At 33.5% G+C, this 14,505-nt stretch overlaps 1 protein-coding gene across 1 annotated transcript in view; it reads right to left on the bottom strand.

Moving 5' to 3' along the window:
* Nucleotides 1-14,505, bottom strand: part of PHIP (PHIP subunit of CUL4-Ring ligase complex) — a gene marked incomplete at both ends in the record, with an annotated part of 114,241 nt that overhangs the window by 37,143 nt on the left and 62,593 nt on the right. Inside the window, 5 exons of the mRNA XM_080700666.1 lie at nt 181-298; nt 3,077-3,260; nt 4,011-4,148; nt 10,582-10,807; nt 11,715-11,843. Of these exons, the coding sequence (XP_080556792.1) occupies nt 181-298; nt 3,077-3,260; nt 4,011-4,148; nt 10,582-10,807; nt 11,715-11,843 (795 nt within the window). The remainder of the gene's footprint in view (nt 1-180; nt 299-3,076; nt 3,261-4,010; nt 4,149-10,581; nt 10,808-11,714; nt 11,844-14,505) is intronic.

The raw sequence follows: 14,505 nt of genomic DNA, 5'->3' as shown, positions 1-14,505 counted from the left end.
AAATTATTCAAAAAGATAACCATAAATTAATTGTAGTAAATTACCCAAATAGGAACATTCAAATTTTAAAGGGGACCATTAAAATGTCTAATATACTTATGGTAGCAAATAACTAAATATCCAAGTAAATAAATTTAAATATTAGTAAACATTATTAATATCCAAGTAATTAATATTTACCTTTGAGACAGTAAGTATTTTAGTCTCTTTTGCAACAGTTAAGTGTTTCCTTTTCTCTTCTGACCTGTAAGTCTTTATTTCTTCTTCTCCCTTTGCAGTTCTCCATTCTTCTTGCCTACTGAAAAAGAATATAATATGCAATATTTGTAAATTTAGAATTTTACAACTGACCCCCACACACAATGGCAGGTATCAGGGAAGGAATATCACTTGTGATGTTTTCTTTCCAAATGAAAACACGTGGTAAAGATTTCTGAGTTTAAATCCTTTGATTTTGGCTTAAGCTATCTAGCATTAAATGTCTGAAATACTGGAAAGATAATTTTTGTCTACTATAACTACTGTTCCTATCTTTGGTAAATCAAGTATTAGATTCTGGAAACACATTTTCCTAGGGTGACTGCTCAAGTTTATATAGTTATTATTATTACTTGTATGTTTGAGTATAGGGTCTATGTTCTAATAATCCCATGTGCCATATAGAAGTGTAGAATCTTTTTATAAGTGAAGCACAACTTTTATTCATTTCTTTTAGTTCTAAGCAAATCAGCAGATAATAAACAGAACATTTTGATCCTTTGTGATACCCATTTAATATTGTATCTTCCTCTTTCCTCCACATATCCCACGCCAATCTCAGCAATCACTTATCTGTTCTCCATCTCTTTAACTGTTAGCATTTAAAAAATATTCTATAAATGGAACCAGTATAGTTTATTTAAAATTTAAGGGGGCTTCACCCTTCAACAGAGTCCCTTCAGTAGAATATTATTCACCAATAGGCTGTTTTTTCTTTTGATTGCAGAATAGTTTCAATTATATGAATATGCCAGTTTGTTTAAGCATACTTAATGACTTCTGGGATTTTTCCTGGCTTTTGACTATTAAAATAAAGTTACTATACATTTGTGTATAGTTTCTTGTATAAATTTACTCTTTCATTTATTTGGGATAAAATCCCAAGAGTGCAATTGTTGGTCACCGGGCTGTTGTGTACTTGGGTTATTAAGAAAGTGCTAAATTTTCAGAGTGGCTATACCATTTTATATTTCAATATTATATTTATATTTTTGTAAAAATCTATGAGAAATCCAGTTTCTCTATATCCTCCCCAACATTTGGTACTGCTACTTATTATTTAGTCATCCAGATAGGTATATAATAACATTTTTCATTATAGTTTTAATTCACATTTCTCTAGTAGCTAATGAGTTTGAATATCTTTTTATGTGTTTATCTGTCATCTTTTTGATTTAGTGTCCATTCCTGTCTTTTGCCCATTTTCTGAATGAATTGTTTTACTTACTGAGTTTTAACAGTTCGTTATGTTAAATATACTGGCTTTTTGTTGAAATATGTGACAGGATTTTAGTTAGTATACTAGTCTCACTCATTTCAGATCCGTTTAGAAGTAAACTTTAAACTACCCACTGGGAGAGATTCCTAGAGAGTCCCAAAGGAAGATTATTACATGTTGCAAAAAAACCTACAGAAAAGCCAAAGTAAGAATAACTTTAAAGGTGATAGTCACAGTCTTTCTTGACCATAGGCTTAATGATTAAGCACAGTGAGGAAGAGATAGAAATGTGAATAGTATTTAAAGAGGAATAAATCTTCCTCATTCCTCAAGTTTATTTCCATGTGCAGCTCTATCAACCACTAACTAGCATACCATCATACCTCTTAATTCATTCTTCTCCAAGAGAGAAGTGAACTAATCAACTGGTATGCTCCAGAAGGAATACCCAGCTTAGTATGGTTGTGCCCCTATACCACTGAGTACAATGTGTACATTCTGCTCTGTACTTTTAAGAAGCAAACTAGATTATCTCACATGAAAAAATATTGTGGTCCAATGCTATCTGTGCATGGGATACATTTTAGGAAGCACAAACTGGTGCAAAAAAAAAAAAGTCTTATCTTCACAATTTTATCAGTAATAAAAAGTAATATTCTCATTTCATATGTGTCTTATTCTTTTCTGTATTATTTTTCAATCAGTTCAGAATGGCACTGAAAAGATGGAAGTTATTAGACCTCCTTCAAATCTTAACATTGGAATTTAACAAGTGGGAAAGAATACAACTAAAAATGTATTATGACCATTCCTAAAATCCAAGTGATTTGGGAGGCTGAAGCAGGAGGATTACAAATTTGAGCCAGCCGGAGCAACTTAGCAAGCAAGACCTTGTCTCAAAATAAAAAAGGCTAAGAATGCAGCTCAGTGGTAGAAGCCCCCTGTGTTCAATCCCAAGTGTTAAAAAGAAGTATTATGAGTTAATTAATTTCTTCTTTCTTATTAGGGATATCCTTAATATTATACAAAGGTCTTGTTTAAATTTGTATTTTAGGTATATATTTAATCCTAAATCCCAACAAAATTCTAATTATTGTCTAACAAAAAGAATAAACTACATAAATATTAAGATTACAAAAAAAATCAGTATTCTAAAAATCCTAAATGGACAGGCTTAGTGGCGCACAGTAGTAATCTTAGTACTTGAGAGGCTTAGTGAGACCCTGCCTCAAACTAAAGGATAAAAAATGGGGATGGAGGTACTGCTCAGAGGCAGAGTGTCCCTGGGTTCAATACCCAGTACCACACACTCACAATAAAAGTCATATAGGTATCCTTTTAAATGTAAAAATCACTTTATTATAGACAAAATATTTCAATATTTGCCAATACATAATTCTTTCTCATTATGCTTTTCTGAATAATATGGTATGGTTAGTAAATCTCATTAAACTTAATATTTCTATGTCATCAAGAATTAAAGACACTTTTCAGATCAGTTTAAAAGAAATTCCAAGGCTGAAAAGGTATTTTGAAGAAAATAAGCAAAAATGAAAACTGTATTACTATATATTATATTCTAATTAATAATTCCCCTACCTGGCTACACCAGCAGACAGCTCAGGTACTACCACCCTTCGACTCCAAGCAACAAGATCCCGCTCTGTGGCTATTTCACTTCTTGGCGCATTGCTGTGCATTTGCCGTACACCTTCAATTTGTCCACTACGCCTTAGTCCTATGTTTGGTGGTGAATGAACCTCTGAGGTAGAACTTACAGAGCCTAAGTGAAAAAATTAGCATGGTAAGTTCTATTTAAAGACACTTCTCCCTTAATTTGTAATGGGAGGGTGTCAGAAACTATACAATCACCCACATGAAACTCTATATTGTGGAAAACAAGTAAATTACTGAATGAGGAACTAAACTGTAGGCAAAAGTTTGATGAAAACAAAACAGGGTTATTGAGTTGATAAGTCAATGAATCATAAATCTGAACTATTAGGCCCAAGTACTGTAAATAAACCATTAGTTTAAAAGAAATGCTAAGTTATTTCTGGGAAAACTTTCTAAGAAGCGATATCAAACCCAATAATTTGTTTTAGCTTCTCTTAGTTTAATAATATAAAAGAGCAGTGATGAGCTGTTAAAAACACAGCTTTGACTATGCTGCATAAATTACTGAATAAATTGACTTTTAAATATTTGTCCGGGCTAGGACACAGCTCAGTAGTGTTTCACTTGTCTAGCATGCGCAAGGCTGTGGGCTAGATCCCCAGCAAAAAAAAAAAAATTAATAATAACAATAATAAATTTGATTTCTAATGCTTACTATAGAAAATTTGGAAGAACATATATCAATTTGTTATTAAACTTGTATTATGAACACTTTTTAGGTCATTAAGGTTTTTCTTCAAACATAATCATGTGGCAGCCTAATGTATCATAATTTGCTTCATCTCTTTTCTACTGTTGGAGGCTTAGAGTATTTCAAATTTTTAAATATTTCACTTAAAACAAAATCTTTGCTTACCTCTACTTAAACGGTTGGTATTACTGATACCTGCTTCACCAGAACGTCTCAGGTCTTGCTCTTGTTGTAGTCTCTGAATCATGCTGTCTAGTGGACTGATTTCCTGGTTTGCTTGCTGACTTAAAACTTGGTTCAATCCTATGTAATAACCACAAAATTACTAAGAATATTTTAATCCTTATCCAAACAATTTTATTCATTAGCCTCTCTTAGGAGTCCATATTTAAACATAAATTTTCCTTGTTTTTAAGACTTGAAATGATTAGCTATAAATAATGGGAGTAAAAAAATAAAAAAACAACCCTTTCATATTAACTTATTAAAAATGATAAAGATGGACACTTCCGGGAAGATGGCGACCAAGAAAAGCGAGGCTTAAGAGCCCCGCTAACAAAAAATTTCCATTACCACAAAATCAGCGCCTTTCATAGCCAGAAAACACCATCACCAGAGGAAAAAAAAAAAAATTACCAGGCTCCAGAGAGAAAGCGGACTGAGAACAAAGCCACAGAGGAGATACACCGGCCTCATGCCCGAGGACGCGGCAGACGCAGCAGCAGCGCCATACTGCCGGCGGCACCGGCGAATTCACGGGACGGCTACAGCAAGCCGAGGTGAGCCACTGCGGAACAGCCAGGCGGGATTTCTCCGCGCAGAGAGCATCTAAAGCTCCCAGTGGCCGAGCTCAGCACACGCTGCAGGGATCCAGAGTAGAAATCAAAACTAAGAAGAAAAATGCCAGCCCCACAGCCGAGGGCATAGCAGCGGCGCCATATTGCCACCGGCGGCAGCAGCACCGAATTCAGCGAGGCCAGTACAGCTACATCTGCGTACTCAAGAACTGTGAGTCAAATTGCGGGCCCCAGAGGAGAAATCCCAGTACTGTACTCCCTGGGACTTGACCCAGTGGGGGAGTGGCAGTGGCAGAGATATCACACCACAGGAGAACGCCCAACCCGGCACCCCCCACAGTCTAAAGCAGCCTCTATCGACTCCCTGGGTCGGAGACTCTGTGATACAACCCAGTAAAGGAGTAGTGGGGTCAGAAATACTACAGACTCAAGATCCAGAGCACCTTAAGCGAAGTCATGGTGACCCAAGGGAAGAACCCAGAGAAGGCACAAACATCCGAAATCATGGGAAAGAGGAATAATACTGGAGCAATAAATGCCCACAACCCCACAACATCAGAACCCGATAAAACAGAAAATCAGAGATTTCTAGAAGATCAAATCAGGAAAATAACTGTAGAAATAATAGAGGTGCTTCGAAAAGAACTCAGAGAGAGCCAAAAAGAGATAAAGGATGCAATTAATGAAGTAAAGGCCTCAATTCAAAGCACAAACAACCGATTAGACCACATGGAGAACAGAATCTCGCTCTTAGAAGATGATCATTCCAAAAATGAACGCATAGTTTCTAATCTAGGAAAAAATATCCGACAGCAGGAATCTGATATTGAAGAAATATGGGCCCATTTTAAGAGAGCTAACCTAAGAATAATTGGAATAGAGGAGGGAAAAGAAAGTGAAACCAAAGGGATCAACAATCTCTTCAAGGAAGTAATAGCAGAAAATTTTCCAGACATAGAGCAAGAGGTTGATACACAGGTCCAGGAAACTTATAGAACTCCCTTTAGACAGGATCGGAGAAGAGGATCCCCACGCCACATAATTGTCAAAATGACCAATGTGGAAGCCAAGCAGAGAATCTTAAAGGCAACAAAAGCAAAGGGCCAAGAGACATTCAGAGGCAAACCAATTAGAATCACTCCAGACTTCCCAAACCAAGTTATGAGAGCCAGAAGGGCTTGGAGTAACATATTCCCAATTCTGAAAGAAAACAACTTCCAGACAAAAATTTCCTACCCAGCAAAACTTTCTATCAAATTAGATGGAGAAATAAGAAGCTTCCATGACAAACAGAAACTGAAGGAATTTATGTCTTCAAAACCAGCACTAGAGAAAATACTCAAAGAGATTAACTACAAAGAAGAAATAGGTAACACACTCCAGAACTAGAGAAACAAGATTTTCCATCCAACAGACAACTAAGATTGGTTATCTGTGGAGATTCATTACTTATGTTAGTCTTTTACCTATCTCTAAAGGGTATTGTTTGCCTTTATTGTTGTTAATTTTTAGGATTTCTAGTTGGAGTATTAATATACCTTCAGATATAGCAATTGGAAATATTTTATCCCATTCTATTAGTAACTGTTAACTCTGTTTACATTGTCTTTGGATATACAATATTTTTTTTATTTTTTAGGGAATTTGTATACTCTTCTGTTGCCTGTGCCATTGAAATCATAACCAAGAAATCACTGCCAATTTCAATGTTGTGAGATTTTATGACCCAGATTTTCTCCTAAAAGTTTATAGTCTTAAGATTTATATTTAGGTCTATTATCTATTTTGAGTTAATATTTGTATATGGGATTAGGTAAGGGTCCAATTTTATTCTTTTCCATGTAATTATTATTTTTAACAATATTTAGTTAAAAGATTAATATTTCCACCACCAAATGTTCGTGGAAACCTTGTCAAAAATAACTTGACAATATAGGGAAGAATTTAGCTCTAGGCTTTTATTTAACTCCAATGGTTTATATATCTGCCTTTAGAATAGTACTACACTGTTTCAATTATTGTAGCTTTATATGGTTTGAAATCAGAAAATATATATCTTCTAGCTTTGTTCTTTTTCAAGATTGTTTCGGGTACCTAGAGTCCATATTCCATATTAGGATAGATTTTTTTCTGAAAAATAAATATATAAATATATTATAGTTTCACCTAAAAAAATAGAAAAAAAAATATTCTCTGGTAAGAAAGCAAAAAGAAATATTGAAATGTTATCTTTAAGTCATCAAAAGCTTGGTATCAGACAAATGAAACTGTTATGTGAGATTATCATTTTTAATTTTAGATAAATTGCCATAATACTAGATGTCAACTACTAAGCCAAGCATGGGAGGGAGGAATAGGGAGAGAATGGGGTGGGGATTGGGTGGGGGCTGACTGGGAAAAGTGTGCATGTATGTCTACAAAGTATGTATCCTACTATGATGTATGAATACAGTGCACCAATAATAAAAAAAGACTATTTCAAAAAAAAAATGATAAAGATGATGATTGATAGCTTGATAGCTTTTACTAAGTTTGCCATGATTCAAGTACTCATAATCCTTAAAGTTGGCTAGGTAAGTATTAATACTAATTTTACTTTAAAGATTAAAAATACCTGCTCAAAGTCATATATTTAGGAAGTAGCAAAAGTAGAATTTTCTACTTAGATCATAGCTTCTTCAAAAACAGGACTGCCTACTTTCTCAAAAACAAAACAAAACAAAAAACTTTACTACCTCATTTCTTAAATTCTTGATCATCTACTATGTGCTAGGAAATATGGCAAGTACTGGGAATACAAGCGTGAATAAGAAATATCAAGACCCTTGCCCTGCAGGATTCTAACATGCTGATGGGGAAAGTAAACAATAAACCAGTAGATAAATGCAGACTGTAAAGACAGTGATAAGAAAGAGAAAGGGAAGAGAGAAGCGTAATGCCTGTGATTGAGCAGCATTTGAGCTGAGATTAGAATTAGCCATGTAAAAAGGTATAAAGATGACACTCTAGACAGTGGACAAGAGGCCCAAAGGCTCTGAGATATAGAAGAATTTTGTGTATTTTAATCCATCCTACTTTTCCAGCATCAACTCTCATCCATGCCAATCATACAGGACCATGTGACTCTTCTGCTTTTCTAAAAGGAAAATACTTTTGTGCTTTGAAACTTTTGACTACAATATCTCTACAGTAAAAGTAAACATGAAAAATTCTAACTCATCCTTCAAACACCAAGGAATATGGCATGTTTGTATTTCTTCTGTGTTTCCTTTCCAAACTTCCTCTGAAAGAATTTAGCTGCTACCCTCTTTCACTTTCACATCAATCTATATATATCTTAGTACTGAGTCCAATATATAATATAAGGCCAACTGTTAAGAATGGACTGTCTTATTTATCTTAATGTCCTCTAAATATAGTATAGTGCTAGCCGGGCGTGGTGGCGCACGCTTGTAATCCCTGTGCTTGGGAGGCAGAGACAGGAGGATCGCGCAGGTTCGAAGCCAGCCGCGCGCGCTGGTTTAGGAGACCCTGTTTCCAAAATGAAAATGTAAAAAATAGGTCTGGGAGTGTAGCCCGGAGGTAGAAGGGCTTCCAGGAACCCCAGTACCACCAAAAAATAAATAAATAAATAAATAAATAAATAAATAAATAAATAAATAAATAAAGTGCTAAAAATAAAATGCTCTATACTGAATACAGATATATGATATATTTATTATTATAATAGCCAACACTTGTTCTAACCAAACTCTATGGAATCTTTCAAAGTAAATTTTACTACAGATCTAGATTTACAAATAGAAATATGGTTCATAATGAAGTTAAAGTTTTTTTAAAAGAATTTTTCTTTTATTCTATTTTTGTACTTAAGAAGTCTAAAATAATGACAGAAATGATTTTATTCTTAATCATGTTATCAGAACACTGAAAAAATTTGTAACTCACTATGAATCCCGTAATTATTGCTAAAGGTTCTCCTGTTACCCAACACTAAAAACAAGTTTCTATTTCATTTTTGAGCTCACACCCAACTAATACTGTAAGAGCAGCTTAGTGTGAAAGAATAAACTGAGAAGCAGTTTGTCATTCTTTATGGTTGAGTAAAATTCCATTGTATGTTTAAACTACATTTTCTTTATCCAATCATTTTTTAATGTACACCTAGTTTGGTCCCATAATTTTGCTACTGTGAATTGTTATTAAACACGGATACTATATATGTATCACTACAGTATTTTGACTTTTAATTCTTTTGAAAAGAATTAAAGGAGTAGTATATTTGGGTCATATGGTGGTTCCATTCCTATTCTTTTAAGAAATCTTCATTCTAATCTCTACAGTGGCCGCACTAATTTATAATCCCATTGGTGTATAAGAGGTTCTATTTCCCCACATCCTTGCCAGCATTTATTATTGCTGTTAATACTGGGGATTGAAGCCTTCTACCTCTGACCTATACATCCCAGCCTTATTTTTTATTTTTAATATCTAACTAAACAGGGTTTTGCTAAGTTGCTGAGGCTGGCCCCCAACCTTCGATCCCTGATCTCAGCCTTCCAAGTACTGAGATTGCAATGTGCTACCATACCCAGTTTGCTTGTATTCTTCTTCTTTTCTTTTTCTTTTTTTTTTTTTTTTTTGTGGGTCTGGTGATGGAACCCAGGGTCATTCACCCTCTGAGCTACACCCCCCTGCCCTATTTTTTATTCTTTATTTTGAAACAGTCTCATTAAGTTGCAGAGGGCCTCACTAAATAGCTGAAGCTGTCCGCGAACGGCAATCTTCTGGTCTCAGCCTCCCGAATGCTGGGATTACAAGCATGCTCCACCATGCCCAGCATTTTATTTATTTATTTATTTTGGTGGTACTGGGGTTCCTGGAAACCCTTCTACCTCCAGGCTACACTCCCAGACACCTATTTTTTTAAATATATTTTTATTTGGAAACAGGGTCTCTTAAGCCAGCGAGGCTTGAGAGATCCTCCTGTCTCCGCCTCCCAAGAGTGAGGATTACAAGCATGCGCCACCATGCCCGGCTTGTTTGTATTCTTAATGATTGCCATTTTACATGGAGTTACATAGAACCTAAGTATAGTTTTGATTAATGTTTCTATGACTGCTAATGAGGTTGAAAACCTAAAATACTTTCAAGAACACTTTTCTAGTTTAAAATATAATTCATTCATAATAACAAAACTGGTTTAATCATCTTTCCAGAGCTTCTCTATTATTTTCATTCAATAAATCATGCTGTACTGGTCAAATAAAGAGAAGTCTGTAGACTATATCTCCAATTTAACTCCCATTCAATTCTTAGCCTAATTTGATTTCATACTCCATTACTTCGCTGAAGTGCTTAACACTTTTTAGCCATATCTTACTTCTTGTAAACCTTTAAAAGTTGATCATTTCTTAAAATGCTTTTCAATATGAATAGGCAATCTAATTTAGCTTTTTTCACATACTAGTATTCCCCTTAGTAACAATCATCATCATATTTAATTATGTATTTGTTTATAACTGTGTTTACTAATCTAGACTACTCCCCAACAGTATGAATCATGTTTGTTTAATTTCCTAGTGAAATTCCCATGACTTAGCAGGTCAGGAAAAGAGGAGACCCTCATTAAATGTAACTGAATTAATAAAATAAGGAACTCATTGCATATCAAATACAGGACAAGTCTATTAGTCCTCAGAGGTTACAAATGGATATAAACCAAAATTAATGCTTTATATCTTCAATGTTTTAATTATCTTATAATTCTTAAGCATTATTCCAAGAAATTTAGAGAGGTATAAAGCACTATTCTTCACTTCTTATCCTCAAAATAAGAGAACACAAAGTTTTATTACTTCAGTGGTAAAAACATAATATGGCTGTTTATGAGGAAAAACAAAAACAAAAAAACAAAACAACAACAAAAAAACACCTACCTGAGGAAGTTACTCCCATCTGAGGGATGAGTTGCTCCTCCCTGCAATTTTCTCGACCAGGAACCAATCTCTGATATCTTGATGGATGAGGGTTACCATCAACATCAACCAAAAAAGGGGGAGGCATGAGATGAGGTGCCTGCTGAGTCTGTTCATCTAATACAAAATTATTGGCATCACGGATAAGAGGCCGATAATCACTATGAAAGAACATCTGATCTGCTATCTGTAAAAAGAAAGGTCCATAAAAGACTGGAAAAATAAAAATTTATATTTATCATTATAGATAAAAGTCTATATTTCTTAGTAAAAACAATACAAATTATAGTACTAAGCAGCAATTTAAAAAAAATTTCTTGGGCTAGGGTATATAATTCAGTGAAAGAGTGCTTGCTTAGCACTCATACACAAGGTCAGGGTCCTTGAATTAATTGTAAGCAAATCTTTGTATTTTCTACATTAAATTTTAGGATCAGAAAAATTGCTACTTTAAATTTTTTCAGAAAGAGAAAGAGACTGAATACATTTTTTAAAATTACCGTTATTCAATAAAAATTTAATGGTAAAAAATCAAAACTAGGCACAAATCATTCAATGGTGCTTTTTCTTTCACAGAGCTATCACATTTTCTCTTATATCCTTAAGCATATAGTAAGCAGCCCTGTTAGTTTAGGGTGCTGAAGACTGAACCCAGATTCCTGTGCATGGTAAGCACACAGCCTACCACTGAGTTACACTTCCAGTGTTTATATAATATTAATATAAAAAAACAATGACAAGATTTTGTAACAGTTTTGTAAGTTTTCAAAGAGCTCTCCAAGACAGTATCATTCATTTCATGCTTACAAATGTCAAGAACTCAAATCTAGTTTTCTCTAACAGATATGTAAAACATTATTATGCAATTACAAAAAAGATTTAAACCATCTTCACTCTTCTTCATAGAATGTAACTCTAGATTATTTTAAATGACTCAAGCTTTATACTAATTTTGAAAATCTTGATTCTTACCCATTTAAAAACACATTCATTCACTTAGCATTCATGCTAATGACGTTTTATTCAGAATAAAATTCCTAAATACCCACAAATTTTAATAAATAATGAGATTATATATGTGTATCATACTCTACCTTGTCATATTTGCTACTGGACCCAAAGCCAAAAATTAAAAGATGTCCATGAGAGTCTGTGCATGCAAAATGCTGCCCATCAGGAGAGCATTTGCAGTCAAATACTGCACCATGTCCTTGGCCTTCAATCTGAAATATATTTAACCAACAATCAGAAAAATCCCACTAAAAATATTAAGAACTTGTTGCTATTATTACTAGAATTTTATGACAAAATATGTATAAGTATATATCCTAATGAAGCGAAGGTTAAACATAAGAGTATGAAATTTGTGAATATTCAAGAAAATTCATGAATATTCAAGAAACATGCCAGATAAACAGCTTGAAAAAACAAAGAACTCCATTTATTCACAAACCAAACAATTCAGCAAATAAAAGAGCACAAGTTTCCCCCACCCACAGAATTTTGCTTCACATTTTAATCCAGACTTAAAATGTAATTGAGCCATACAACATTCCATCTATTTCTACCATATCCTTGTGCAAAGGCTGACATCATGTAGCAACTATAGGAAGTTTTTGGTAACTCTTGGAAGTATTGGTGAGATCACTGCTTATAAAATTTATTCCTTTTGGTAATAAATTCCCTGGTGGTCTGACTCATCTTTTAAATGGTGAATTTCAAAGGTTAAAGAAAAGGTTTTTTTTACCTGATAATTGTTTTCTGTTTTCCAGTTCCATTAATCCAGAACGAATGGGTTTCTCCCTGCAACCTGTCAATCAAACAGAGGTGGCCAATCACCACTCTGAATTTTTTGCTCTCAGTGCTTCTTCAGACTATGTTCCAGTTGAAAACTTCTTTAGCAGTGTTCTGAAAGAGGTAAAAATTCTACCCTATCTAAAGCACATCTAGGGACTGAATTTCAGAAACAACTAAAATAGGGAGTTGACTCCCTAACAAATAAGGATGATTTTCAACAAATGTGACTGGATTTCTGGATTAGCAGAATCGGAACACGCACACATTATCAGGTAAGAAATACCTCCTTTCTGTTCCGGTATCCACTGATCTAGAACAAATTGCGTATTATTAGTAATATCCTAGGAAATGCTCAGATAGAGAAAAGTGGTAATTCTTTTTTTAGTATCAAAAATCTGGCATAAGGATGAATGTTCAGTTCACTAAATACAGAAGTGAGTTAAAAATCAGAAGAAGAACAGCTAGTTTCAAAAGGAATATTTGTACTTTGGTCAAAAGTGAATATATTATGAAAGAAAGAGCTCTGCCTAAGAAGTTAATATACTACTACAAGCTGAAGTGTCTCAAAAAGACAACTTTCTTTAAGCTCACTGAAAAAGTAGAAATGCTAACAATGGTACTTAGTAGTGCTGTTTTGGATGGTGATCATGGGAAAAAAAAATTCTGCTTAAAATGTGATTATACTAAAGAAAATGAATAAGCTTGTCTAATGCCTAATACACACAAAAACATACCATTGAAGAAATAAAATGAACCATAAGTGAAGATTATTCTCTAGTGTGAAGAAAGTTGAAGGATAAGATAGCAGAGGAAGGTAACTCATTATATGTTGTCTACTTTAGAATAATTTAAAAACAAGAAAGAATAGAACTATTTCTCCTTATTAATGTCAGTGTGTTAGTAGCCAAATAGGGCAGCCAAACAGGGCATTTGGAATCGCCTAAAATCAAAGATTACACGTAGAAATGTCAAAATTCAAATTTTGAATTTTCAATGTTTTCCTAGACAAATTAAGTTACAAAAACCTATTTTATATAAAAAATCAAAGTTAAAGAATTGAAATTGCCTTAGCTGTGGGTTCAAAGATTTATCTTAGTTCATTCAAAATTTTACAAATACAAAAAACAACTACTCTGTAAATTCATTCTAAAAAATGCTTGCAAAACTATACTACTACTACAAATACAAGTTTCTAGTTGTAAGTAAAAAAAAAGTATTGTAAACAGAAAGAGATCTGAAAATAGTCCAACTCAACAATACTAATGGAAATTTGATGTAATTTGAAGTATGGTATCCTTTCTTGCTCTTTGTTTTTCTTCTTTTTTTTTTCTTCAACTCTATTATCCAGGCTATCAATGCTGCCACATTTGTATTTAGTTGATTTCTTGAAGAAATCTGGAAAGAGTTGTAACTTACAAAGCTCTTTAAAAAGCCAAGAAAAACAGCAAGGATACTTAAGATCACTGGGTAATCTATATAACATTCCATTTTGAATATGGCAGAATAGTATTTATTTACTTAGTAGAAAGCACCTGTATATTCAATCAGAAAATATTCCTCTGACAAGGATTTCATCTTTAAACTACAGTCTAAGTCTTTGAAAGTAAGAATCTTCAAAGGAATAATTTAATAATAAAGGCACTACTTGAATATGCATGTGTAAATAGAAAACAAGGCTTAAATAATCAAAGGAAATTAAGTATCTTCTATATCTATATGAAAGGTATATGGGCCTAAAATTAAATGTACTGCCTAACAAGATAATGAGTCAACATAAGATTTAATACTGTATATAGGTTATACTATCACTTACTATATTGCCATAGTAAAATAATTTCCAAAAAGAAATTAATGACAAATTTTCAAAATGAATTTTAGAGAAACTATTCTTCTAATAAAAATCAAGTATGCTTACTATACAACATGTGAGACATATGTAAATAAATAATAAAACTCATATTAAATAAAGAATAGCTAAGATAATATGAGATAGTATTTCTCAAGGATGGCAAAAAATGTTAAGAATTTGAGTTAAAAGAAACAAAGCCATATTCTTAGCAATTGTGATAGTTTTTTAAGTAGAAGATG

The sequence above is a fragment of the Muscardinus avellanarius genome (assembly GCF_963383645.1).
Source record: "Muscardinus avellanarius genome assembly, chromosome: 8".
NCBI lineage: Eukaryota > Metazoa > Chordata > Mammalia > Rodentia > Gliridae > Muscardinus > Muscardinus avellanarius.
Note: the sequence above shows the minus strand (reverse complement) of the source record. Positions and strands in the feature narration are given on the sequence as shown.